Raw genomic sequence first — 27,803 nt, 5'->3', positions numbered from 1 at the left:
GTTTGTTTTCAGAAGCCTTTTAAAAGTGCCACACTTTTCAGGGCACATCTACAGCCTGTGACGCTAGCCGTACAGACACTCAAGTGTACTTCCAGTGGGAAATACCGCTTCAGGCTGTGGAGAGACTGCGTCTGGATTCACAGGTACAATTCCCAGCACCAGCCTATGTGCTTCTGTTCCAAATCACTGCCTGCAATGTACATATATCTAGGGACACCATACAGTCCCTTTGACGTACAGGTTTTCTTGTTGCATCGAAAAAGTTTTGAGGCTCTCTTGCTCCAGTGACTTCTGCAATAAATCCTTTCCCCAGAGCTGTCAGGAATCTGACAGCGCCCCTGGTTACAGTGCTCAATTTAAGGTACCCACCTGGGCTCGTCTAAATCAAAAACAGTTCTGCCTCTCACATCACCTGGCTGGATTAAGCGGCGAACATCATCTAGTACTTTGTTCCTAGGAAAAAAAAAAAAAAGCAAATTGTAATGGGACTGTGAGAAATCTTGGTATAGAGTAGTCTTGTAGAAGAAATATGAAGAGGCTTAGGAAATTCTTTTGAAGGACTGGTAAGAAAGAGGACTTCCATGTGCTAATTCCAGGTGAACTACTATTTTTTTTTCTTTTTTTTCAACCATGAGAAAGCTCCTGCTCCACTGCTGTTAGAACAAGTTGCCTTTTGGGGTTAAATGACTGATTCTGTAAATTTTTATTCTCTATAGTATTCTGTCAAGCTTGATTTATCCCCAGCTCTTCCCAGTCAATGTCCATCTCCCAAAAGGCCAGGCTTGCCTTGTCAGGAAATATCTGCCATAACTTATAAACCTAATAGTCCATCTTGTAGTGAATCTTGACTCTAAATCAGGCTAATTTTTACTCATTATTAAACTGAAGTTCTTTGATCCCTAAAGATGACCAAATGTGGAACACCAGATTTTCTTTCTGACCTTTGCAGCAATCACGTTATGTCCTGAAGCATGATATGATTATTCCCATTTTAGCTGTACAATTACACATGTTATTACAGTCATAAAAGCAAATCTTTTAGAACAACAGTGCAAGGAGAAGATGGTACAGTGATTTTGCCTCTAAATAAGATTTTTAGCTTTTATATTTGCTGCAGAAAGAATCATTATGTCTTTAGAGGTCAGAAATTAGTGGTCTTCACAAATGCCATTTGATTAGCATTACTCAACTTTAAAGTTTAGCACAGAATCCAGCCTCTTTGGTATCTGCTAATAATTCCCTATGTCGCTAAAAAGAAACAAAGTCATTGCACACAGCCACACATGGAACAGACAAAACAGCCGTTATAAGAAGAGCTTCCTCTCCCAGCACAGCTTCAAAACACAGCTTTCCCCTCACCCAAACACCCGAAATAACATGAGAAAAACAGCAGCCTCTAGCAGTGTGCCATAGGGGAGATCAGTTTTTATTTCTTTCTGTGTGTTGCATGCCATATGTGCTGTCTTCTCTTAGTAGGCTGGGCAGCAGGGACAGAAAGCACCTTGCTTACCTTGTCCCTGCTGATGCTCTCTGGTGCATGAGAGACTTCCCAGAAACAGGTAGGAAAGGAGGCGAAGCTTCTGGAGGACCCCATGGACCAGGCAGAGACTGAGAGGCATAGCAAGACGGGACGTAGCAGCAAAAGGCTAGACAGGGACATTCCCAAGAACAACCTGACACAGACACATCACTCCGAGAAGGCAGAAAGGATTTTTCCTTGAAAAGTCAGATGGGACCCATTGTTGCACACACTAAAGGTGGCTGGATTAAGAGTAAGACTGAAGGTAAAAGTGTATCCCAAAAGGACACAAGGTCTTGTCCATCTCTAAGATGAACTTGTCCTCATTCGTGTTCTAACAAGGTCACAGACCCACAGCCCATTTTGGGTTTTGGACTGCCGACTTTAAGGAAAAGCCACTCATAAGTCTATGTCAGAGCTTTGACCCGTCACATACATAGGTACATTGATATATTTATCAATAACTTGTTTAATCAATAGCAATTTGGAATATGAGACAGAGGATTCTTTATGGATTCACAGAAGCCACAAAATCTCACTCCAAGGTTGCCACTACCACCTTCACCTATGAGACAAAGAAAGCAACTCACAGACAGTTCATAATTCATTCACCGACACACAGAAAGTCGATGTCAGAGATAGAAAATAAGCCTGCTGATTCCTAATCCTGTTCGTAATCCAGTTAGATACTATTTTCCTTTCCTCTGGAGGAAAACTTAAATAAAATCATCCTGCTGTTTGGCTTGTCTCCTTCCGACAAATCACTGGATAGTCCAAAATTCATTCTATAACTTCCTAAAACATTCAGAAATGTGATAGTCAGAACCTACATAAACCAGTTCTGAGCCTGAGAGCTCTCAATGTGGTAATTATATTAAAGTACAATCACCTTTGAACCCCATACTTGCGCTCCAACATGGGCTTGCTGTAAGGAGGTGGCTGGTGACCCCAGAAATCAGGGAATGCCAAGTCTTTATAGTCTGGTATGGACTTAACACATTCGGCCCTAGCTATGTAGAAGCGAGGGCTGTGGAATGGGATATCCCCTTGGTGTTTCTCCAGAAGATTTGTCACTACATCTGAGCTCTCCAGCCTCCCTTGAGGACTAGGATTGATCGAGGTCTCACATTCAGGGTAAAACATTTTTTTGTACCACGCAATCTCTTTTGGGAAAGGACATAAAGGAAGCACGTGATTCCTGGTTTGATCTTCCTCTTCACAGAAGTCTGCATCTTCGACTGCTTCTGCAATGTCTCTCTTTCCATCGATTGGATCCCATCTGCACTTCTCCTTCTTTGTCCAGCTCTGCAGGGGGACTTTGAAATCCTTTTCCTCTGGATCTGTTCCCACCTCTGTGACACTTCGGTTTTTCCATCTGTAGTTTGGATGTTTCACAGAAGTAGCACTTGGAATGAAATGAGAGGGAGTAGGGGGAAGACTCTCAGTCCTGTTCTCCAAGCTCTTCTCTTCCTCAGATTCTGATTCAAGCTCCTTTAAATTTAGAAAGCAGAAGAAATTAAAAGAAACTAAAGACAGATTGTACCTCCTTCCAGAGGAAACCTTTCAAGGAAGAAAGAAAATATTTACAAATCTCTCAAAACTGTACTCAGTAAGACAGCCAGAGTACAGCCAGCCCATGGACCACCTGCCAGAATTTCTTTATCCACAAAGCTGTTTCAACAGTTGTCCTCAGAAACTAAAAGGATCAGATTGAGTCATCTGGGTGAGTCATCTCCAACCAAAGCTGATTGTTCTAACAATTAGGGAAGATAATTTGCAAGGTATTTTTTTTTAGAATATAAATGTTACAGCAGGGTAAAGGAGGCCAATCTGTCACGCCAAACTCCACCCCTGCCTTCATGCAAGTGCATAAATTAATCCCGTTTGGCTACTTATGGTCATAATAAACGTCACAGCCTTGTGCCTACAGGAGACACATTAAGCCAGTGGTCCTTTCCAGATTCATATTTGAATCATGGCTTTCAGTTCTCCTAAATTCAAAGACTTATGCAATACTCGTCTTCATTTCTTGTCCCAAACTGCAATAGAAAAATTATTTGAACTGTGCGTTTCACTCAGCAGCAGTGCAATCTTCTCCATCACTTCTTTCAAAACACTAGTTGACAGTATTTATTTTCCACATGTCATTCTGATCTTGATATTGCTGTTGAAATTTCCAGCAAGGATACAAATTATCTGACAAATTTCTCATGTGGCAATTGATTGAATAGTGCTTAGTTAATCCATAGCCAGACAAATGTGCACCAAACAACATCGCTTAATCTTTGTTTTTTTCCAGTCCTATAAGGCATCTAGATTTCCTTTTGCAATAGCCTTGTCTAGTATCTCTTGTGAGTACTCCCTTTCAAATATTTCTTAAGCTCTGGAATATTCACAAATAAAGGAAGTTACACTATAATAGTACCTGAAAATTATGGGAAAGCTCTGGACACATTGCTTCATACTGTCCAAGCTCTTCCTCTGGCCGGTCAAGCACTGGCTGTGACCTCAGTTTGTCCACATCAGTTTCCAAGTCATAATCCTACAAAAGTAGAATTAGAAAAGCATGTACATTAAACATGCCCCATAAGATGACGGTTAAAGTAATATTCTACATTATACCCTTGATTTCTAATGATATCATACTCATTTAATGAGTCCTATAATTGTTCTTCCCATACCTATAAAGGCTGTTAAAGTAATTTTATGGAATGGGAAATAGAGGCACGAGAGGAAAGACTACATCGTAGAAAAAAAGGGAACTTGATGTTTTGGTATTTGAGTATCTAAGTAGAGATACAATGAAAAGATGGTTTCAAAAAAGCATCGAGACTTAAAAATTGAACCCTTTTATAAGTACCTCAGCTTGGGAGGTTTCAAAATGAGAGACACCAACAACTACTGGTTATTTCTGAGCATATCAACCATTCCCTTGCTTAAGTTGTGTAAACCAATAGGCACAGGTCCTCAATACATAACTGGCAATATTCTGATTCAAATAAGTAATGATCAAATAAATGTATATTTAGCAAGAAAATTCTCAAAGTATATCAAAGGCAAAATTGTCCTCACAGACTATCGGCAAAATTAGAAAGCTTGACACTTCTACCTTTGATTTAGACAACCATGTGGTTTCTCTGAGTGCCTACCAATCAAAGAGAAAGGCCCACATCTGTGTCATTGAACTTGCAGGCACCAATTGCTTGTTTTATTTTTATCTCTCAGTGCTGCTTATAAAAATCTGTGAAACTCTTGCTCAATCCATCTTCTATACTATCCAATGTTCTTGATATTTTTACATGAAGAAAAAGCTTTTTAGATCTCCACTATCAGCAAATCAGGGCTAAGAACCATATCTGAAACTTTCACAGTTGAAGGCAACTGAGCATTGATGTGCAACCTCCTCTGCATCAGAGACAAGAACCAAAACCAAAGTGTGTCAAGCATTCAGTCTTTCCTTAAGAAACCAAGAAAAGATGGGGCAAGAGGGAAGGATAGAGACTGGGCACTGATGACTGCCTGTTACATTATTCAAATAATTCAACATGCCATTAGTAAGTATGCCCCATCAAATGCCATCAAAGAAGTTATTTGCTCCTGATAAACAGATTCATTTCTGAAACTATCGAAATAATAATAAAAAAAATATTTCCAGAATGCAAGTGTGTCCATGCCTTTTCAAACCCTGAGCTACACTTGCATTGCAAAGTTGAGTTTGAACTGCTGTTTGGGCCTAGCTGAAAAGGCAATGAAGGGCTGCACAGAGTATCTGAGGTCAGTTTAAAAATATTTGTCACTAATAGAATAGTGATGCATAAGCAGCTTCGAACTTGCTGAATATTTGGGTTGACAAGGATAGATGGCTGATGTGATGATTTTGACTTTCATAGAACTGCCTGAACAGTTACTGATGGAAGTGTAGAGCCACGTTTCAGTTTGGTTGGTATTACTAGTATGCATTGTGAAAATGTTTGTAAATCACATCATTACCAGGAAACATTGTGCAAGAGATCTCATACAAAAAAAAAAAGCTAAACTGAAAGTTCATTATCCATTCCCTGCTTGCTTTCCCTTTAGAAAGATTTGTCATGGGAGATATACGATCAGCACACCAGACAAAAAGTACTTAAAACTCATATTCAGAGCAAGTTTTCAGGCAAAAAAAAAAACGCTGCTCACATCTACTTGGTAAATCCTTATGTATAATGAAATAGTTCAGAGGCATATACGATCTGTTTCTGAATGAATAACTAATTAAAGAAGGAGATAAATTCACTATGAATCTTATTCCTAATGAGCATCTTGACAAGCTCTAGTATTCAGATAGAAACACCCAGACAGGGGCATGTGAGGACACTGAGCTGATGTGAGGTTTTTTTAACTTCCTTTTTTCATTCGGTGACATCAGTTTAATATTTGAGGAGAAAAAGGCAGGGCAAGTAATGAAAACGCCCTTCCACAGAATTCTCATCATACCTAATTAGACTGTATTTGCAACTTCATTTCTTCAATTGGCCTTCCCAAACCACTTTCTATGGGTAAGTCTTATTAGCAGCATTCACTACTTCACATTTGCGTATGTGCTTGTACATATTTTCACAACATAAAAATTTGCACTCTTATCCTCAGATGTTAGGGTTTGGTTTTTTTTTGTGTTGGTTTTTTTTGTTTTTTTTTTTTTTTTTTGGGGGGGGGTGGTTTGGGTTTTTTTGTTTGTTTTTGTTTGGTTTGGGGGGGGGAGTTGGGTTGGTTTTTTTTTTGCCAGTTAGGTCATGACAGGGAGAGTGCAAAGGGAGAAGTCAGAAAAGTCTTGAATAATTCATTATATTACCTGTCTGTGTGCAGCAGCAAATAAAGAAGGAATCTAGGTTCAAATGGCCCAGCTGTGGCTTAAAAGAACTAATATTTTTCTTAGGGTAGGTGCACAGCCCAAATATGCTCTGATATGGGAAGTAAAAGAGGGTTATAGTCTTTCCTAGGTGATAATTCATTTTTCCCCTACTAGGTACCATTTCTGGTCTATACCCATAGGAATCAGAGATCCATCGTGCATGTGATTCTAATAGTCACTGGTCAGTGTCTCTGCAGGAACAGAGAAGTCACCAAACCTACACCATGCTGGGTGACAAGCGGCATTTAAGAAGATAAACATAGGGGACTCTTCAATAAAAGTCAGTGCTTTCTCTTTTTCTTCTATTATTCTATGTATTTATGTGGGACCACATGCATATCTACCTTCTTTGCTTAGACAGTTTATCAGGATATCAAAATGAACAATGAAAATTTTTACTTTCCAGTATGTGGATGTTTAAAGAAACTATGGCTCATATACCTACTTCCTCCTTACTCTCCACATCCTCATTATCCAGATCATTTTCGGCCTCTTCCTCCCCATCAGTTTCATAGTCACCTGCAGAAGCAGAAAAGAGGTAGAGGCAAAGGCATTCAACCCAATATCCCTTTCAAGCCCTGCATGGAAATATGTGCCATCTCTTCTGTGCGTGCCACACACACCTTCAAGCTACAGCCCACCACAACCCTGATTAAAGCAGATCTCATTTGTTAATCTAGTATAAATGAATTTGGCACTAAATCTCCCACTTTTTAAAGATCTTTTCTCTTGGACTCGAGCACTGCCTTTCAAAACCATGACAAATGTCACCATGATATGAATCCAACTCATATTACAAAGCAATACAGAGATTTTCTGCTTGGCTGCAATGATATTACAGGATGCTTTTAATCTATATTATCTAGATTAGGGTGTTTTACTGCTGTTACCATTATAGTATTTGAGCATCCTCCATGTGTAACTGAAAGCAACCGAGAAATTGCTTGTGTGGATCATGGAGTCTGCCATTTCTCCTTTTCTGTGGAGTGGCTGTCCTGCCTGTACTTAAGTTCTGCTTTTCAGAAAGTGCTCGCATCTTTTACTCATGCAGTGTGACTGCTATGTGTTTTTATTTTAGAAAGGAAAAATGATAATAGTTGCTGCCACTCTTTACTGAAAAAGCTGCAGGGCAGCGTTCCCCCCTCAAGCAGTCACGCACAGGCACAGTTGTTTCTCCCTCTATTGTTGTTGTGGAGTAATGGCATCTCCAGCCTCTGCCATGCCCACTCTGTTCCATTATTTTTTGGATAATAGACTGATTTTTTTTTCCCCTTGCTCCTTTTAATATTCTCTTATTTATTCTTCAAAGAGAAATGCTGAGCTTCAAGAAGACCTGGGAGCAGTTTCGTCTCTATTGAGTGACACTGTAGGCCAAGAGGTTAATTTTAACTGTAAACCCCAGGACCAGGCTGCCAAGACTCCCTCCGCCAGATCACATATTTAATTCTCGTGTCATGCTCCTTTTCCTCCTACTGAACTCACCCTTCAGCCATTCACCATCACATCCCTCACAGGGAGGTTCAGCCTTGGCATTCCCAGGAAGAGGGAAGGAATAGGAACTTCTTACTGTCGCCACAGGCAGAGGCTCCTTGGGGTAGCACTTTCTCAGAATCTGAGTCACAGTGGTTACGATCGGATCCAGATTTTTGCAAGATAAACAGTCCTAGGATCCAGAGGAGAACAACGTTAAGAATTGTCTCTTATAATTGTCCTGCCTGTTACACACAACCCCCCAGAGTAAAGGCACTTTTCTGATCGGAATATGAAATCTTTATATTTATGGCTTGCTTTTTTCTGCCCCACTCACTCTTCCCTCCCCACCCCTTTCTTTTTTTACCATTGAAGAACTATGCCTGGAGCAGCAAGACGTCAATTTCCTGCAGTTAGTTTCCTACAGACTTACAGGCTAGCATAGACATCAAGGGACTTCCATTGATGCATATAGTTTGGAAGACAGCATCCCCTAGCTCTACTCTAAGCCATTACAGCCATGGTACATTGAAGAAATGCGTGACAGAAGCATAAACTAAAATATCCTACCTAACATAGGTAACAGTAGCACTGAAGAGATACATTCTTTAATATGGATTTTAAAAATCCTGCAGGAAGTCTATGTATATGTTTTGGCTGCCAACACATGCCAAAATCTCTGCTTCTGTGCCTTCACCACAACTGCACCCAGAGCTATCATGCCAAAACTAACACAGGCAGACCAGCACAGTTACACTGTTATTTCACTGTACTCCACATACACAATGTATATTCAGAGAGAGAATTTCCACTGTATTCTATTCTGTATGGTTATGTATTAGGCCAAATAGTCTGAAAGATCAATATATATATTACCTAGTCATAAAATACTGAATTCCTGGGGTATCCCACATTATAGAATCATAGAATAGAGTCACAGAATAGTTTGACTTGGAAGGGAATTTTAAAGCTCATCCAGTCCAACCCCTGCAAGAAGCAGGGACATCTCCAACCAGATCAGGTTGCTCAGAGCCCCGTCCAACCTGGCCTTGAGTATTTCCAGGAATGGGGCATCAACCACCTCTATCTATTCAATTAACTACTCCTATAATCAAGAGTAGGAAATAGAAGTGTAAGGAGTTATGAGAGCCCAGTTATACTTTGAAGACACAGAATATTTTTGTATTTTTATTACAATGTTATGCAAGTGAACTCCTTGATCTTCTGTTGCAAAGAGAAAAAAAAACCCTCCCTTCCAGAAATAAAGGCAAAGATCCCCTGGGAGATCAGAGTAGGTGCATGTCTTCAGCAGAAGAGAGACAGGGAGTCTGGATGAGCGAATTACGGCTGCTGCAAAAAGGTTAAGTTGTTCAAAACCAATAGGTGGAATGCTCAGAAAACCAAGTCTTCAGATTTCCCCAAGCACAGTGCAGCTATACCATAGCCTCCATCAGAGAGACTGACTAATCAATGTCATACCCTACCCAAGTTCATAATTTGTACCATGCCTATCAGCATGTTGTCTTTGGGTTGGGACTAAGACTTAGCTCATGAGAACAGGAATGCAAGTCAAATAAGCAGCAGAAATATTCTGTAAGGCGAAAGAGGAATACTACAATGCATTCTAATACCATTTAATATTTTTTCGTCTCTTCAGCACAGATAAGATGGAACAGCACAGAGGGCAGAACAGATACTTTGTGCCATTGTCTGGCAGCCTACGGTTAGGATTTGAGCAGGACAAAAAAATATTCAGCAGTACCAGGAAGATGACCAAAGAACCTAACAAAGTATTATAATGAGGAGCAGGAAAATGTCTGTATTGGAGTTTTTTTGGTTGCACAGGATTTTATTCTGTTTTCTCATGTATGATTGAATGGCGTTATGAGATTCAGTGGGATTAACCAGGATTCCTGTAGGGAGGCTAGAAAAAATCATCTAAAGCTGGCATGCTTACAAGACTCACTACAAGAATCTTAATATATATTTCTAGATCTCTGGCTGTTAGGAACAAAGGGGAGAGAAAAGACAATTTTGAAAACATCTCCTAGGAAAGTTTTATTGTGGTTAGAGCAAACACCAAGAAGAACTGGTTTCTATAACCAGTTTTTCAGTTTATTCACTTTTTCACATGGTGTTTTAGTGCTTTTGTTTGCTTGTTATTAAATGAAAGATAAGGAAAGTTTGTCTACCTGTGGGAACAGAATAACATTCTTGAACAGTCTTACTATAATTTAGTAAAATTGTTCTGTTTTCAGTAGAACAGTGAACACAGGACTGTATAAATGCCTGCCTTGGGCCAGCCATCTTAATTCACTACCAAGTGAACTGAGCTAGTCAAGAACAAGGCATGTTCATCCAGGCAATGAATTTCCGCACATGCAGTTATTCAATTATGTTGTTTGAAAGTCATGTTCTTCTTTATAGTAAATTAGCTTACAAGTACAAATAAGCCTTCAGATACCTTACAGAGAATTTGTGGGACTATTTTCATTACTGTTCATGAAGTGCTCTCAGATTCCAAGACAACACATTATACAGATGACTGAAAAATGTTCCATCACTGTACTGGAAGAGCATTTTTAACTGACTCCTCAGAAACAGACTGCAGACTGCTTTCTATGTGTGTAAACTGTTCAATTTATTCTGCAGTGGGATATTGTGAATGAAGGAAGAGAGGGAATACTTAGCTCAGAAAACCCACGTAAAGCTAACCTGAATTCAGGGTCAATCCACCACACTCAATCTTTTCTCTGCTGAATCTGGAGTAGTCCAGATATTATGATACTTATGTCATGTATATAAAAATGAGGTTTCAATGTGACAGTAAGGCAAAAGATAATGATGATAATGGATGCTACTACTGGGAAATACAGAGTGGAGTATAAGATAATATTATCCTAGAGTAGACTCTAGTACCAGAAGGCTGAAGAGAGAAAGGAGAGCTTAAGAAATCAGATGGATACATGATAAAATAACAAATAGTGTTCCATGCACCAGTTTCTCCTAATGCAGATAAAAACCTATTTTCTTGTCTCAGAATAGGCAGCTCTCTGTTGCTGCACGCAAAGCCGGCCAGTTGCTAAATGGGAATATACCATTTAACTGCCATGAAAGTCTAAGTGGAGCTTGGAAAAAAAAAAAAAAATGGGAGCAGAAAGTGCTTCCTTTTCACAAGTTATTTCATTATCTAAAATTAATTTTCATTCCAGGTAGGAGCAGAACTCAAAATATCTCTAAATTCTCCTAAAATATCTCTAATTTCTCCTCAAATACAGTAGCTGTCACCTAATCTATGTAAGAAGACAGTCTTTGAACTATTGGGTCTTCCTGTAAAGACATAGGCTTAAAGGGCTATTAAAAGCTCAGGTATTTCAGCTGTCCATCAGCCCATAAAATAAGCAGCTGGAGAGGCTTCTATTGAAAAACAGCCTTGTAAATAGGAGTTCCTCTGGAGGTTCTTCAAACAAACCCATCTTGGCAAAACTTTCAGTTTCAATAGATTAAAAAAAAATTAAAAGGTTTCACTAGAACTTTTCTAGCTTTTAACATCTTTAAAATCTCATTAGATGTTCAGACTTTGGTCAAGGCTAATCACCATAGCCAGCAAATTCCTAAAGGCACTAAAATATTGTCTACATATGCAAAAAGCCATTGCTTTCCCAAGCATGAGTTGTTTGTCTTGCCCTGCCTCTGCCTTTCTCTTTTACTACAGCCCTCAGTTCCTCTCAGGAGAGCAGATTTCCCATTTTCTGTCTACCATGAAGATTTTGAAGATTTTAGTAGCAGCAGCAGCCTCTACTTCAGGTCAGAGTAAAGAAGAGCGTGAGTGAGGCCTCCTTGGGTTGCCAGACTCCTCCCTACACCTCATGTCTTGGAGACAGACTGTAAGACTGACAATATCCCAAAGAAGTGAGGAAACATTGAGCTTTGAATTTATTAACCTTGGTAATTCCCCTTCCAAGATCTCCCTGGTAGCATACTACCAAAAAAGCAAACTGGAGGCCCCTGAAGCTGTCATTTCCGCTCCACTTCTAACCTTTGGAAGAATTAGAGTTATCAGTGTTCACTGGAGTCTTAGTGTGTCATTTCCTGTTTGTTCACCCAAGGTGACCCCACATTTGCACTTTCCATGGGGTTGCTCCCAGGCTGAGCTATCAGGAGATGTTAGCTCAGAAAGCTATGTAGGCTGTAGAAGGCTCTTGAGAGGGAATGAGTTTACATCTACCCTCAAGCAGCTGTTGCCATACACCCTGTTCAAGTTTCTGCAGCCCAAAGACTTCTCATTAACAGAGGCCATACTGTCTTGAATGTCTGCTGGTCCTGGCCACCTCATCCCACTTGAAAAAGTGGTCATTCCTCACGAGGAAAATGAATTAAAAAAAAAAATCTACCAATCTACTACTAGTAAGAAATATCTTTCAGTCACAGCAGAATTTTTCATGATAGCGATGAGAAAGGTGAAGAAGCAAATACGTTGAATAAAAAGGCAATAAATTTTCTGGAGACGAGGACAGGTTTTTCATTCTGTCTGTAATGGCGCTGGAATGAGATAATGTGCTAGCCAGCAAGAATGACAATGGAATCACATAGGTCAAGAACTGAAGGTTCTCCAAGCGACTTCTCCAAAGAAGGCTAAGGAAGCATGTTGGCGAGAGACTCAGAGGAAACTGTTATTGTACTGTCCCTGCCCCTTCTGTACCTTACAGGGGATCCCATCCTCAGGAACATGTCATTCTTTCTTGATGGACCCACATTAACACTTCACAAGATTAAAGTTGGGCCTCCTGCAAAATAGTTGATGGATGGTCCTCGTTAACAAAGGCCTGGCTAAATTAACACTATTTTGTGGAAAAAACTGATTGGGTGGAATTATCCATCCGGATACCTGAAAGGAAACATTTCATGAAACACCTAAACAACTCTTCTGTGGAGAGACTGCACTGTTCTTTGGGAAAGGAAGTCCAAGCAGACAGTGGGATGCACAGGGCAGGAGGAAAAAAAAAAGGTATTAAAAAGCCTGAACTACAATTCCCATGAGGCTCAGTAGGAATTTAAATCAGTTTTAATTTGAAACATTTCAGTTTTTCAGAAATACTAACTATGAAAATGTCAATACTTTTAACATCTTTTTTTTTTTCACTTATATGTTCTATAAATTCAGAATAAGACTATGGAATTTCCTGCACTGTGAGGTAGAACCCAGTACTTACTACCAAGCTGTCTCACTTTAGCACAAAAGCCCCATTTACCTGTACACTTGTGAAGAGAATCTCCATACCCCGGGAACCAAGGAAACACTCCCTGCCCAGCTGGATGTTGGTGATGTGCTTTAGGCAGAGCAGGAGACCCCTGCGAATATAAATGTAGTTGTTGGAGACATCATTGTGATGCCAGTCTTGATAGAGTCTCAACAATCCACCCAGGTAGCCTCTGTTCACTGCCCATCGACTGTTAGACTCTGAAAATGAAGAGAAAAGGCTGAATTAAACTCTTTCCACTACTTACACTGTTTGATAACCACATAGTTACTCAGTGCTCAAACTCAGACTTTAACACCTGCTCATTCTTGCTTAATGGTCTCAATTACTTTTTTTAAAAAAAAAAAATTCTAATAATTTTGCTAAGCATGAACTAGGCTCTTGGAATTGTACATAAAAAAACAAAGCAGTCTCTCTCCTGTCTAAGTGGAAATAGTTGCTCCAGAACCCTCCAGATGTACTAAACCATGAGTGGAAGGACAGAGGCCATATCTCCTTCCAAGTGCTAATAAACTTAATTCCTATTGCAGCACAATAAGAGTTCCTGAAACTAAAGAAGCTCCTGAGGAGTAAGAAAAGCTAAGGAACAAGGTTAGCCAGCAGAAGATCATATAATCTTCACATAGTACTGCACTTCAGTCCTGATATAACACCTTGCTGAGATCAACAAATCCAGAAACCTTCTAGTTGTACAGTCCTGTCACAGCCAGTGAAATGATATTTAACTTCTGAATGTATTCCCACACATATCCATATAACAAAAGCCATGAACCAAATGCTTCTGGAAACCCACAGTATTTAAAAATTTACAAAACATCAACATGAGCAACAGCAGTTTATGCTTCTTTTCTGCTACTTTTCTGGTTCTGAGATTTTAAAGGTCACATTCAGGTTATGCTTTAAGGCTTTACTGCATGGACAGGAAAATAAAAAATATATTTAAAAAATAAGCTTTATAAAAATATAAAAGGAAAGTTGCAATGTTTCCTTAATGTTGTAGCTCTGGGATATCAGACTAAAAGGAGAAGATTACAAAACTTGAGATAAAACACAAATTTTGTTTCGTATTCTAAAACACATCCCTTCGCCCACTGTGTTCATGAAGCCATACCAAGCTCTAGGATCCCTCCCTGCAAACCAACCCTGCCTAAACATATTTTCCTGACTGGTCCTGACATTCCTCACTGTGACACACATTAGAAGCTGTCAGGAGCTCAGTAATCAACCAAGGGGCCAGGTAGCATATGTAAGACTGGAGCTCAGCTCCCTGAATACCAATCAGCATTTGCAGCTCACAACAGATGGCTCTTGGTATGGGCTCTCTAGAGCTGGTAGGCTCCAACCCATTTCCAGTTCATTAAACAAAGTGCCAGAGCCTCTCACACCTGGAATGTTAAAGCCATCAGTGGGGATTTACAGGACAGGAGAAGCAGGTAGAGGTTAAGAGAGAGAACAGAAAGGGGTAGGATGCTGCATGAAGAAAATCAGTAACAAAGGAAGCCATGGAGAGAGTAACCAGGAAGCAGCTAGTAGGCACCACACCTCAATCCCAGTGATGAAGTAGATGGAAATATTGGAGAGGCAAAGGAAGTCACCTGAAATCATCTCAGTCCGCTCTCTGCAGAAGATTAGCAAACTCTTACCTGGAGAAGGGATTGGGGGGTAGCTCTGCTACCTAGCCTTGTCCTGCAGTTTTCTCTACCATTGGCACCACAGGGCAGGCAACAAACAGCATCCCCAGAGCAGTTTGCCAATTCATTTTAATCCTGCTCTGCTGTCTTCACACCACCCTGTTGACATGCCTCTGTTCTGACCTGCTGGTCCCACAGCTATTCCAGTCCTACACAGCTCTGCCCAGTCCCCTACGCCTTGGCCTGCTGTTCTTTCTAGCACTTATCCCCTTGTTGTTAACTGTCTCACACTAACTCTGCCGGTACATCTTGTATTTTGAGGCTCAATGGTTGTCAGCATGCAGAAGGTCATCCTTCTCCTTTGACCTTCACTCTATGTTTTTTTTTGTTGTTGTTTGACTTTCTGCAAGAAAATTTTAATTGCTTGAGAACCCCTTATCAATACCAATGATTTTATTAGTTATTTCCTGTTAATCCTCAACCAGCTGTCATGTTTACCAACCTGCAGGATTACTAACCCCTTAAATCAGTCAATCTTCCCTAAAGAATTACTCGGGAAGCTCTGTAAAAGTCAACAAGTATATAAAACATGACAAGAAGAAGAGCATCAGGGAGTGTAAGGTAGGGACAATTCGGATCAGAGCTTCCCAGAGGCAGATGAAATTGGACTAGATCTAGGGATTTATAGCCCCTAGCATTCGTTGCTTGAAATCTAAGCTTTCTGTGTCAATGTCAACAGCACAAGGGAAACATTGGAAACTGTGTGTAGAGCTTCTTGAGGAATGTATTTGTGATGATTTCCTCATGTCTTTAAAGACAGACTTCCACATTTAGATCCCAGCTCCATAGGGACCAGGACACACAACTATCCCATGCCTCAGTTTTATCACTGAATGAAAAGCATGGAGGAAGCTGAGCAAAACAACTTTGCTATGTTTCCCCTCATGTTTTCTATAGTACTTACCACCTTTACGATCAAAACAGTTGCTTTGAAAAGTGAAGCTGAGATAGTCTGTTCTGTAAGGAGGAGATGGAAGAGGCAGGACTATAGTTTCCTCAGCACTTTGATCAGAAACAATGAGACTTACTTGCTGAAGGGGCAAAAATCCCATTTATTTTGCTTCTCCTGTCTGATTTCACTGATTCTCTTCTACTGTCCTGTGTTGTCAGTGTGGGTTTGTTTTTTTTTTGCTTGCATTTTTTCCAGTTATATAGTCAATAAAGTAGTGAATAAATGAAGGAGGAAGTATGCCAAGATCTCCAGAAGGCAGAATGGAAGAAGGAGGCCTCCCCATCTGTCTGTATCTGTTGGTCTCTCCATCTAGAGGTGCACCTGCATGGGTATCTATCTGTAATTTGGCACAAATACAGATGGTGGAAAGGAATCATACAGGTACAAGCAGCACTGCACAGATTTGTAGGCAGCAAGAACTCGCCCCTCCTGGAGTAAGTATGCATGATCTGTGTGGTAAGTGGCGAAGTGTCCTATGCTTTTTGACCCTTCTGCTGTTATTCTCTTGTTGGTCCCCTTCCTTCTCCCTGGGTATGGCCAGTGCCCAATGGAAATGGAAATTTTCCTTCCACGCAGCTTTCAGGAGTGCGCAGGGAAGGTGTTTTCTATTTTAATTCATGCTTGGTCTGTCTTCCTAATTTTATTCTGGCATCTCTGACAGGGGACCACTGTCTTAATCACTTTCCCCAAACCCATCACTGGCACATGATTTTTTTTGCAGGAGTTTCAAAATTCTGCCTGTTGAGGCTGGAATGAGTGACAGGGAAATGCTCAATGTCATCTTAGCTTCCCACAGTTCCAGAACTGACCCTCCACTTCTGGCTTCCAGGGCAGCATTGCCAACCAGTGAAAGCTTAAGCACTGCAGGCACAGACTGCATGGCCTGAGTAATCTGGGTGGTTAGCCAGAAACATTTGACATGGACGAATAGGCAATATGCAGAAACATAAAACGTTTAAAGATTCATCTACATTAGCAAGGGAATTGCACTACAAAGAAATCCTCCATTTTGACAGAATTCTGATTTTGTGTTGGGACACAAGGACACACTCTAAAGTCAGGGTTTCAGTCTAATAGATAAATGTCTACAGAAACACTGGCAGTCGTGACACTTTTCTAAAGCCCTCCTCGCATTCCACTCCCCTTCAAAGTGCTTGCCAGAAACACAGGGACCACTGGAAAAACACAGAGCATATTTAAATCACAGAACTGAATTACAATCAATCTGAAATATGATGAGCAATGCATTGCTTACCAGGCAGAACAAAGAGATATTTATCTTTCTATCTGCTTAAATCTCTTTGTTGATGCCACTCAGCTGATTCATTATGCCAAGAACATACACTGCTAACAGTTTGGAGATAAGAATGCTCTGCTAAATTCACCCTTAAAGGAGTGAAAGGAATAAGAAAATCTCCAACTTCCCCACTCTGCTCTAGTGATTGCCTCCTGGGAATAAAAGGTGCAAGATTTTTCCTAAAGTAAAGAGAAAACAGCTATGGTATTCAGTCACTGAGAGGCCATTTTTGCTACAGATAAGCATGAAGGTTCCCTATAGAAACAAAATGAATTGTCCCCATAAGAAACCTAGTCACTCATCAAGTGCTGGGACAAATTCAGACCCAGCGGGCTCTACAGTTCCAGCAAGAAGCTGATATTAGGTCAGCTCTTGTTGGAAGCCAGAAGACTACTGTAGTTGTGCCCTGTAAAATTCACAGAGTCCAGGCACTTATTTACCTATTTAGAGTAGATGAATAACACTGGTACAAAGGTAGAGAACACAGGCAGGATTTGCTAGCAACTCTAAGTGCCATGTTTTGCTCCTAGACCAGGAATCAGGCACAAGCTTTGCTCCAGTACAAGAACAGCTCATTCTTGCTACTCAAAAATATTTTATTCCAGGTGTTGGCCAATTCAGTGGCAAACCTGCAAACTGTTTTATGACATGGTGATACTTCTCTAATTTCCCTTTGTTACATCATTCATAAGTAACAATCAAGAAAGAGAAAGCCAATCCCTTCCAAAATTTTTGAACCAACCATAGAAGAAAACTAATTATCAAAAAGTTTTCCTTTTCTCCTTTATTTTTCAGTTTCACAGCATCTTCCAGTTGTAACTCAACAGAAAGCTGAAAATCCACCAAAAAAAAATTACTTTTTGCACAAAATTTCCAGTTTGGTTTTTCTAACCAAAGTGGTCAGAAAGAGTTTCTGACTCAGAAAGAGTTCAAATAAGGATGCTAGAATTTGGAAGACTTCCTCAAATTCAGCCACTGAATTTTCTGAAGCCAGATAGTCACTGGAGGCACAAACACTGCCCATGCCAAGACAAAGGCAGTAAGCAATCCCTGCTAAAGACATCAAGAGAGAATAATGCAGCTCCTCAACACTCCGGTTCCATTATAACCACCCTCAGGAGCAAAACAGTGGGAAGCTGCCATGCTTTAGGAGATGAAACCAATCTTTTTCTCAAGTGCACTGAGTTACTTTCAGTTTGGGATAAGTCTATGAATGAAGAGCAGTCTTGGGGAAGGGAATATAAAGGACATTAAAAAAATAATTTATTTTCCCCTTAAAGTGGCTCTTCTCAAAGAAATAAACTTAAAAACACAGAATCAAATCTATTTGCTTTCTGAAATTCAGGAAGAAAGGACAGATACAGAACTTGGTTTAGATGATTATGAAAGGAACTATTTGCAAAATTCAACTCTGATCACACAATACCCTACAAGTTGTGATGACAGATTTGGGGCCAGACTGACAATGGAATTTGAATCCAAAGGTAGGTAATGAAATCTTAAACTGATCATGAGAAATGGATACCTGGCAAATATTAGGCAAATCACAAACATCATGCTGTTGGCTACAGGAACTGACATAGTTTAACCATAGGGCTATTCTAACGTGAGGTCTGTAGATCTGTGGCAAAGCATTGAATTCAGACATAGAGGGTGCGGGCCTTTCAGAAACCATAATCTGCTTATGTGCGAGAACACCACTTTCTGTTGCTCAGTTACTTGCCCCTCCTTGATGTCAGCATAAAAGGAAAAAAATGACACTGATTATTTTATCCTGTCAGCCACAAGACATAATCCTCGTGCTTTGATTTGAAAAAGAGCAGGTGAAAGGTTAAATAAAGGTTAGTTAACAGAAGATGAGGAGGAAATAGCTGGAAATGAGAGATGAAAGGCTGAGAGGAAAAAGGGAAGGCAAAAGGATAAAGAAGACAAAAGGAGGAAGTAAAGATATAGAAAAAGAGGGGAAAGGCCATCAGCAATATCTGCTGTTAGCACACAGAACTGTCTTGATGAAATAAGCATGATCACGAGGTCACCACAACCTGTCTTTTTAAATTGCTCATTACAATGTCACTAGGCAAGCACTGCAACAAGGGCCCTGCCTGTTTCCCTAGCCCATTCCTTCAATATCCGCTGAGCAAATGCCTCCGAGATCAGCTCTAGCTAATTTCCTTAAAGACATGCAAGCTGCTAACTCTGGGAAGTACAGATAGTCAGGAATAACAAATACAACCCAAATTAGATTAAAATAACCTGCTGATAAACAAATTACTCACCAAAAATAAATACTGGATTAAGTGCCGGTGGGAGCGGGGATCTCTATAATCACATCGCCATCGTGTGGCTCACAGTGCCACGCGGCAGTGTCCCGTTTGGGCCACTCATCGCCTTCAGCCTGCAAACCCTTTGATATGCACTTGTCTATACTCATGCAGCAGGTGTCCAATTTTCTTCCACTCTCCCCAAACTGAGAATGGTTTGCTTGTTTTATTTTGGGGAGGCTGATTTCACCAAAAGCGATAGAGCCCATGGCTAACAGTAGCATGGAGGGCAGCCCTCGCCTTCCACCGCTGCTCCAACAGCTACAGCTGGGGTATGTCCCCTCTACATCTACACCTCCTGCAGGCAAAGGAGGGCTTAGTGATAAGCTCTCATGGCCTTAAAACAGAACTAGAGCAAGATACAAAGACAGTTGTACAGAGAAGAAATAGAACAAAGCCAATGGAGGCTGGAAAAAGTAGCAGGCGTACCCTGGGACAGAGAGAAGAGACTCTGGGAAGGACACTGTGCCTCGTTCCACCTCAGTTTATCTATAGCTATCAGTATCTACACTACCCCATCCACACCCTGGGCTGCTGTAAGCATCCAGAAATTGAAGAAGGAAAGATGGAGAGGTGTAACACTGAAAAGCTCAACTGTAGCATCCAGGAGAAAAGTAAAAAAATCTCCTGATGCTCTCGCGGCACTTCAGTGCTGTCACAGATATTTACCAAGCAACATGTTCAGCCTGTGTAATAATGTTTTCCAGTCACAGGGAGTTAACAGCACAGTGGAGAGACAACAGGTATTAAAAAAAAAAAAAAAAAGAGCAATGCAATAGAGGAAGGACTTGCTACAGGTTATTTGCTGTGTGTATGCATGCATGGGAGGTGGAGAACAGCAACTGGGAGAGTAGCATGCAAGCATTGGTGAAGTACTCTGGAGTGATTGGAAAGAGATAAATCAGAAGTGAGAAACTGGCTGACGGTCAGGCAAGAAATATCTTCTCTATAACAGTAATCCGAGCTTCCAGTGATAGAAGGACGCAGCAGTGTCATTAGAAGAGACCTAAACTTCTGTTCCTCCATTATTCACCATCTCTACGGCTGTCACCGATATCCACTATGTACAGGGGAACAGGAAAATCGAGGTCACTCTTGTCGTGCACTGGGTTTCCAAGCATTTCTCGCCCGTTTTGGATGAAACACAAGTTTGTAGTGCCCCATCACTTATTCCTTTGGACAGTCTTGTAATTTTCCCTCTGAAACACGACAGCAATATTTCCCAGGTACAGCTGGAGCAGTAATTTTTTCTTGCACTGATGCCTTCTTTCCTGGCAGATCTTGCTTCTCGCAGTTATGCACCTGTTAAGTGGTCATTTAGCATCATCTTCAGTTTCTGCTACGAAAGAGACAGAGGCCAAAAAGTTTCTAGCCAGGCCCTGGCTCTGCAGGTGGACACAGTCTCAAGTAGAGCTTATGGAAGCCTGAGAAGCTGAAGACAGATGTTTCTGAATCCATCAGGGAGACACACTGCCATCTGCCTGCTCTTTTTAAAACTACTGTGTGTTTTCCCATTGCAGCTCCCTGCCAAAAGCAGAAGGCACACTTTCCCTTCAACACAGCTCCATATATAACCATAACCCTCATGATCCCTTTGGGCTGAAGCACTTAAGGATACAACAGCCCTACAAGGAGACCCTTAAGAATGGGTGTGTTCTTATCCTGACTATTTTACAGCCTTCACCGCCAGCAAAATTGAATCTCATCACCATTTCCCAGCAAGTGGTTTACTGCAAGTCTCAAAAAAAAGCTCATGAGAATCAGTCCAGCAATTCAGTACTGTAGCACACTCCAAGATTCCTGCCTCCCACTTAGTTTGTATCCCATCTAAAAGATGCTAAAGGGCTTCTGGGTGCTTTGCCATGTACTGTTTAACCCTTGTTTTCACAAGCAATTTTCAAGTGCTATAGCATTCACTAGATTTGATTTTTAACTTTCTAAGAACCCCTGTGCCATGCAAAGGCACTAAGGTCGTGGGCATAAATAAGTTAACTGTGACAAACAAAGCTGTCCTGACACAATCATGAAAAACAATTCAGGTCTTTTCCATCCAGTGTGAATTTAGCTCTGGAAGAACTAGAGTTGTTTTTCACATGTCCTGACCCACACCTCCCAAAAGACACAGCCTGCTCATTTGTATGCAGCAACTAGAGCAGTCTACTCCAGAAGCCTGGAGCTTCTCATCTCCTGAGTCACAGGACAAGGAGAAAACTAAAAGACATTCTTGACCAGTCAGACTGTAGAAAATATCAGAAAACACAGTTCAGGCTGACTTGTGGGCTGTGGTGCTCTGTTTGGTTGCATAGCATTGGCACCATTTCCCAAATCCCAGTTCCAGTGCCTTAAGAGAGCATCAGCTGAAAACAGACCGTGTGTTTTCCTAAAATCACTTTTCCATGGAAGCAGTAGCTGGTGTTGCTGCAACAATGCTTTTCAGTCATGAATGATAAAGAAAAAAAGGATACACAACAGCAAACCGGGAAGGGTGTCTCAAAATGAAGAAACATCTCTCCCAAGCAATGCCTTGTTTGCAATGGTCAAGAGTACAAATGAACATGAGAACCCTCATCTGTACATCACAGTGATCAGCCAGAGTGAGAATGTGTTGACTGCTTTGCTCAATAGACTAAATTCTCATTGGAGTTCATTTTTTGCAGTTTCTGTGAAAGCATCTGAAACAACCAACCAGAATTATCAGTGAGTTCTTCCAGTACTGGAAACCCTCTGTGCACTTCCTAAAGCACAAAAAGTGTGAAAGGAAAAACCAAGATGCCTTCACAGCCTAAATCCTAAATTGGCTGAGAAGAGTCACACAGAAAATTTCTAAGAGTAAATGGCTTTAGAAACTTACTTCACTCCAGGAGAAAAAGGGCTGGGAGAATCTGGAGCTGAATCCAATGCTTTTAGATTCCCTAGATCATCCTCAGATTCCCCTTCAACTTTCACAAGATGTGTTTACAACTCCCCAGGAAACTACATTTCGCAGCTTTCTGTGGCAATTAGTCCTCCACTTCTATATACTGTCCTCATCTCTTGGCCAAGAACAAGCCTCCAAGTAAAAAATTTATTCTATAAATATCTTGGGACAACACAATTTCACTTCCCATAAAACAGGAGTGTAGGAGAAAAGCTCAAGCTGCCAGATGAGCTTTCAGCTCTTGCTCCACTTTTCCAGCCTTTTCTGTAAATTTCTTTCTACTCTGAAGGCTAATTTTGCTTTTGTATTGCAAGCAGCTGTGGCATAGGCCCACAACCTCCTTAAGATTTAGTGGCCAAACCAGGTGGTCTTTCCTTGTTGCAATAACGTGACCTTTAAATCTAGGCAGAAAGGTTAATAGTGAGGTATTATTTCAGAATTCATCACTTGATCTGATGCAACTCAGACATGATCCCATTGCAGTGTGCTCGTTTAAGCACTGCTTCCAGGGCTACAATTTTTCACAAATGCATTTATTCCTAATACTACGAAAAGGAGAAGGGGGAGGGGAAGAATAGAGAGAGAAAAAGAAGGACAATACGCCATTGTGATTTATTGTAGAGTAGATTGTCTGCAATAGTACAATACTCTTTCTTAATCAAAGCTTTATTAAACTCTGGTAATAAAAAGCTGAGTGTTTTCAGATAGGATAAAGGCAAAAAAAAAGGGTAACACGTTCATTTCAGGAACAGTCACGCCAGCAAGGTGTGACTGAGAACCCATGTTAAGGTCTTCAACACCCCCAGCCAGCTGGTGCAGACGTTTAGCACAGCCTGCCATAGCAGGGCTGTACGCTGGTAATCGCTAGGTCTCAGCCCTGTTGGCACATTATCAGACCTGACAAGCTTGCAAGAGAGAATAAGGTCATCTCCTTTGGACTACAGAAGTTTTCCAAGTCTTTGCCAACAGCATCATTGTTACCAGGTAAGCACATAGTACAGCAGCACCACAGGACAGTGACCCCACTCTCCAGTGATGCTGGACCAGAACCATAAACATTTGTCACTGGCTGGAGAGGTTCTCCATTTCTTCCACTGTACCAAACCCCAGGACAACCACTGTTCCCTAAATACTCAAAGTAAGAGTCTAGTCTGGCTCCCTGGGACCTAGATCACCATGTCCCATAGAGCTGTGTGTCCACAGAGCCATAAAGCTCCAAGAATCATAGACACAGGAGAAACTACGGCATTTTGCCTTGCTTTTCTAAGCAGTGCTCTTTGGAAGTGAGGGAAGAGGGACTACCACAGGAGAATGAGATTCAACAGCATCATTCTGTCCAGCATCACAGCATAGAAAGAAAAGTCAGAAAGAATACAAAGAAAGAAAAAAAAAAGCTTACTTGATTTCAGCAAAGCTGCCAGAGCCTCAATGGCTGCCCTGGGGAAAGAAGAGAGAGAGGAAGAAATAGTGTCAATTTCTTCGATAATTTTTGTAACCTTCATCTTCAGTCTTCTGAACCAGGCTTCCCAGCTGGTCTAGATTGGCAGCTTATGATGGACTTTGACAGAACTGCAATGTTTTACACCAGCAGAGGATCCAGTCTCTGCAGCTGACAGTTATTCTAAAAGACCATTAGCCCTCTAGCTTTGGTGTTACACTGATTTGTAGTGACCATAAAATTTAAAGCAACACCACATATCCAAAGTAATGAAGAAAGTCTTTAAACTGCTCCCCCCGAGCTATTTCTTTGTATCAAAGACTCAGCACATGCCTACTTCAGACACCAGTCCTATCTACATCAGTAGAAGATAATTTCTGCATCAAGCTGGGACGTCCAAGTCAGTATTTCCAGCCAAATTCCACTCCCTTCTCCATTTTCCCAAAACAGGATTCACCCTTGTCCTCCTCCCACAAGCTTTAACTGAACAATAAATTTAATTTCTTTTAATTATGACACTGTCTTGCATAGCAGTGGCATGTAAAAGTCCCCACTCAGACCAGGACTTGGAAGAAAGCCGCTGAAGTTCTGGTATGACTGCTTGTCCCACGGAGCTCAGAGAGTAAGTAGCTAGAGGGGGGACATACACAGACAAACTTCTGTTGACCTCCTGCAGCATGTCGATGTGCAGTTAACCAGCTCAGCTTGCCTGAGTCAGCATAGCACTAGTTTGAATGGGAGCTGGTCACTAACATTTGCAACTTGAAAAGCTGAACTGAGACATCCTTGCTCCCCACCACCTGGAGGCCAGTTTCTTCCTCATGTGGTATAATCTCCATCCCACTAGCCGCCTCACAGAATATTTTTATTTTCTGGTCATGTTCTGCTGGAGCAAGAAGATCCATGTTCTAACCTGGCTTACCACTGTGAAGTTTCAAGTGCCCACAGCTGATCAAATAAATACAGCTACAAAAACCTCCATGCCCAAGGATTCCTTAAAAAGTAATCTCTTTACAAACCAATCCCCAAATAAAATCATATTAACTTCCATACTGAGCCAATTATCATCCTGCAGCAAGACATAAATATTTTTTGTCATCAAGCTGCTGTTCATTGTGTGTCCTAACAGCAGCGGAGACTAAGAAAGATTCAAGAGCTGGTTCTCGCTGATATTAGGTTGACATCTCTTTCTAATGTAATTCTTTCATAATGAATCTTAGAGGTCAACAACAGCATTGTAAACAAACTGCAAAAGAAATGCACAGAAATACAGACAGAGCAAGAATTCAGTAGCTAAAAATCTCACCAGTGGAACCACAGCCATGCTCTCATTGCTTCTTTAACTCCACCTAAAGAGCAATCATTCAGCTGGTGGAAGGAATACTGTCTGTAAACCACATTGTATACACAGACAACTTCATTCATCCTCAGATCTCCCAAACCATGTTCTCAGATAGTTAAGGTCCTATTTGCCCCAGAGCACCTAAACACTCCCTAGCCATAACATAGCTGATCCTTCAACAGCCTTAAGCACCCTTGATCACTTCTCTTTTCCAGGCTTGGAGGGAGCTGCTCTGCTCTGAGTCAAGGAATAAGAGTTGTTTGTGCTTTTGATGAGACCTGGTCGAACAGGTTTGCAACTGCTTTGTTTGTTTTCTTGGGAGAAACCCAAGACTATTATAAAGATGTAAGTAAATCCAGACGGTACTTTGGGATGTAAAATTCAAATATGTCCTGGAAAAAAAAAAAAAAAATTAAAGGTGGTATCACCCAGATCCCAGCACCACCACTCAGCAGAATCAGAAATTTTCACAATCACTACCTACTTCTGAAGCAACAGTACAGACCTGCAGCTGCAGCTAGCTGGATTTCCCATATCTCAGGCTACCAGCCTAGACACATCCTCAATCTCAGTCCATGACTGTACACAGTACTGCAATAAAATAAAGCTGAGCCAAATAAGTACATCACATCTCTTCAAACACTGCAATTTGTCACAAGGGTTTTGGCATAGGTAATGTGGAGTGTTCTGTACATCCTACAGCAAGTACTCTACAGTTAGCAATAAGCAGGTGCAGACCCAGTAGACTGACCTCAAGAGCATGTATTGCTTTAGAAGAAATTTTGAAAGAAAAAATAAAGACATGAGGGTAAACTGCAAAACAGGTTAAACAGGTTTAAGGGATAAAATTGACTTACTAAGAGTAGACCAAGCCAGCCTAACTTGATATCTTTCTTTGATAAAATAACTGATTTTTCTAGACAAGGGAAATGTGGTAGATCTAATTTATCTGTACTTCAGTAAAGCATTTGATATGGTGCCACATGAAATTATTAGCCAAGCTGGAGAACATGGGGATTAGTGTAAGAGTTGCAAGGAAGGAACTGGTTAAACAGGCAACAGCAGGAGTTGTGCTGAAAGAGGAATTATTAGGCTGGAGGGAAGTTATGCGTGGAAGTCCCCAGGGGTGTTTTGAGACTGATCTTATTTTATCTTTTCATTAATGACCTTGGCACAAGAAGTCAGAGTGTACTAACAAAATCTGCTGACCATGTGAAGTCAGGAGCTGCTGCCAATAGCAGGGAATTTGGAATATCTTTCAGGAGTAATAGGATGTTCTTGAGTTCTGAGCAATAGAAATGTGATGAAATGTAATAGTCCAAGTGCAAGGTTGCAACACATTTAGAGTTTAATAAGAATTGCTTATGAGCAGGGGCTCATAATTTGGAAATGAGTAGAAGGACGCCCTGAATATAGGAGCCCATTAGAGGCTGAGGACAAATGTGACGCAGCAGGGTGACACAACCATGAAAAGGACAGTTCAGGTCTCAGGAAAGCCGCTTCCAGCGGAGAACGGAAAGCACGAAAGTTTTCATACAAGGCTTCACCTGAACAGCTCTGTGCAGTACTCAGAAGGAACTACGCAGAAAAGTGCTAAGGAAATCATTACAGTAACAGAGATGTATCTCATGAGGAGTCTTAAAGATCACAGTTTTGTCACCTTAGCAAAACGATGGTTAATAGGTGACTTGATTGTTCTCCATGGACACACTGGGTAGGGGAGAAATAAACACTGGGGAAGGCAGAGAGCTGCTTAAGCTAAAGAACAAAGCTGGCACAACGACAAATGGATATAAAATGGTCATGAATAAATTTCAACTAGAAATTAAAGGATGGTTTTTAAGCACTGGAAAATGAAGCTCTGAAACATCCTCTTGGCAGCAGTGGGATGAACAACCTAATGACTTTGAAAAGAGAGCCTGAATTGCTTATAAAGGGACTGTTCGGCTCAATTGCCAACGAGGAAAGAGTCAAAAAAAAAGTGACCCAGGAATGACTATAGTCCTATATCCCTACCTTTTAATCATAGATAAAATGGAAGTAAAATGAGAAACAGGTATTCTAAATGCAAATTCTAAGCCAGGCTAGAAAAGAGCAGCTGCACCAGCTTAAGCTGAAATTCCAAATAGTCCGGTATCCTGTGGCCAAAAGTGGCCAAGGGAAGAGTATAAGACCACAGCAAAAATGCAGCCCTAGAACTTCCAGAACAGACTGAGACACTAGCAATTCTCAGTCCAGAGCCTTCATAAGCTAGCAGTGGTGCCTTTGGGAGGCTTTTTAGCTTTTTGTTTATTTTCCTTCCATATATTTGCTAGGCACTTTTGAACTCATGCAAACTCTTTGCATCCACAATTATCCTATGAAAGGAGTTCACACCTACACCACAAAGTATTACCCTCCTGCATTTGTTTTAAACTTGGAGTTAAAGTGTAAATTACAACGCTGATTTTATGTCAGCTGTCAGCAAGTATCCCCAGAACATTACCTATCTTTGATGCCGAACAAATTCAAACATACAAAACACCCTATGGGAAACATAAAACAAGAAGTCATAGAAGAGATTGCAGAGTGGACTTTCACCCAGAACAGCAGTAAGCTGACGGATGCGTCAATAGGCATATAGCAAGCCAGGCAACTGGTGTTTGTGATAATATCAGCACCTCCTAACACCATATGGCAAACCAACAGCATCTTTTCTGGCATC

At 41.0% G+C, this 27,803-nt stretch overlaps 1 protein-coding gene across 1 annotated transcript in view; it reads right to left on the bottom strand.

Annotated features, from left to right (window-relative positions):
• The window catches only part of AGBL1 (AGBL carboxypeptidase 1), a gene marked incomplete at its 5' end in the record, with an annotated part of 274,352 nt that overhangs the window by 217,353 nt on the left and 29,196 nt on the right, over positions 1 to 27,803 (bottom strand). The window contains 7 exons of the mRNA XM_086757539.1: positions 370 to 453; positions 2,409 to 3,010; positions 3,945 to 4,061; positions 6,856 to 6,929; positions 7,893 to 8,073; positions 13,133 to 13,341; positions 23,719 to 23,756. Coding sequence (XP_086613665.1) covers positions 370 to 453; positions 2,409 to 3,010; positions 3,945 to 4,061; positions 6,856 to 6,929; positions 7,893 to 8,073; positions 13,133 to 13,341; positions 23,719 to 23,756 — 1,305 coding nt within the window. The remainder of the gene's footprint in view (positions 1 to 369; positions 454 to 2,408; positions 3,011 to 3,944; positions 4,062 to 6,855; positions 6,930 to 7,892; positions 8,074 to 13,132; positions 13,342 to 23,718; positions 23,757 to 27,803) is intronic.

Source organism: Chlamydotis macqueenii, chromosome 12 (genome assembly GCF_036417535.1).
Source record: "Chlamydotis macqueenii isolate bChlMac1 chromosome 12, bChlMac1.mat, whole genome shotgun sequence".
Classification (NCBI taxonomy): Eukaryota; Metazoa; Chordata; class Aves; order Otidiformes; family Otididae; genus Chlamydotis; species Chlamydotis macqueenii.
This window is presented reverse-complemented; position numbering and strand designations above follow the sequence as displayed.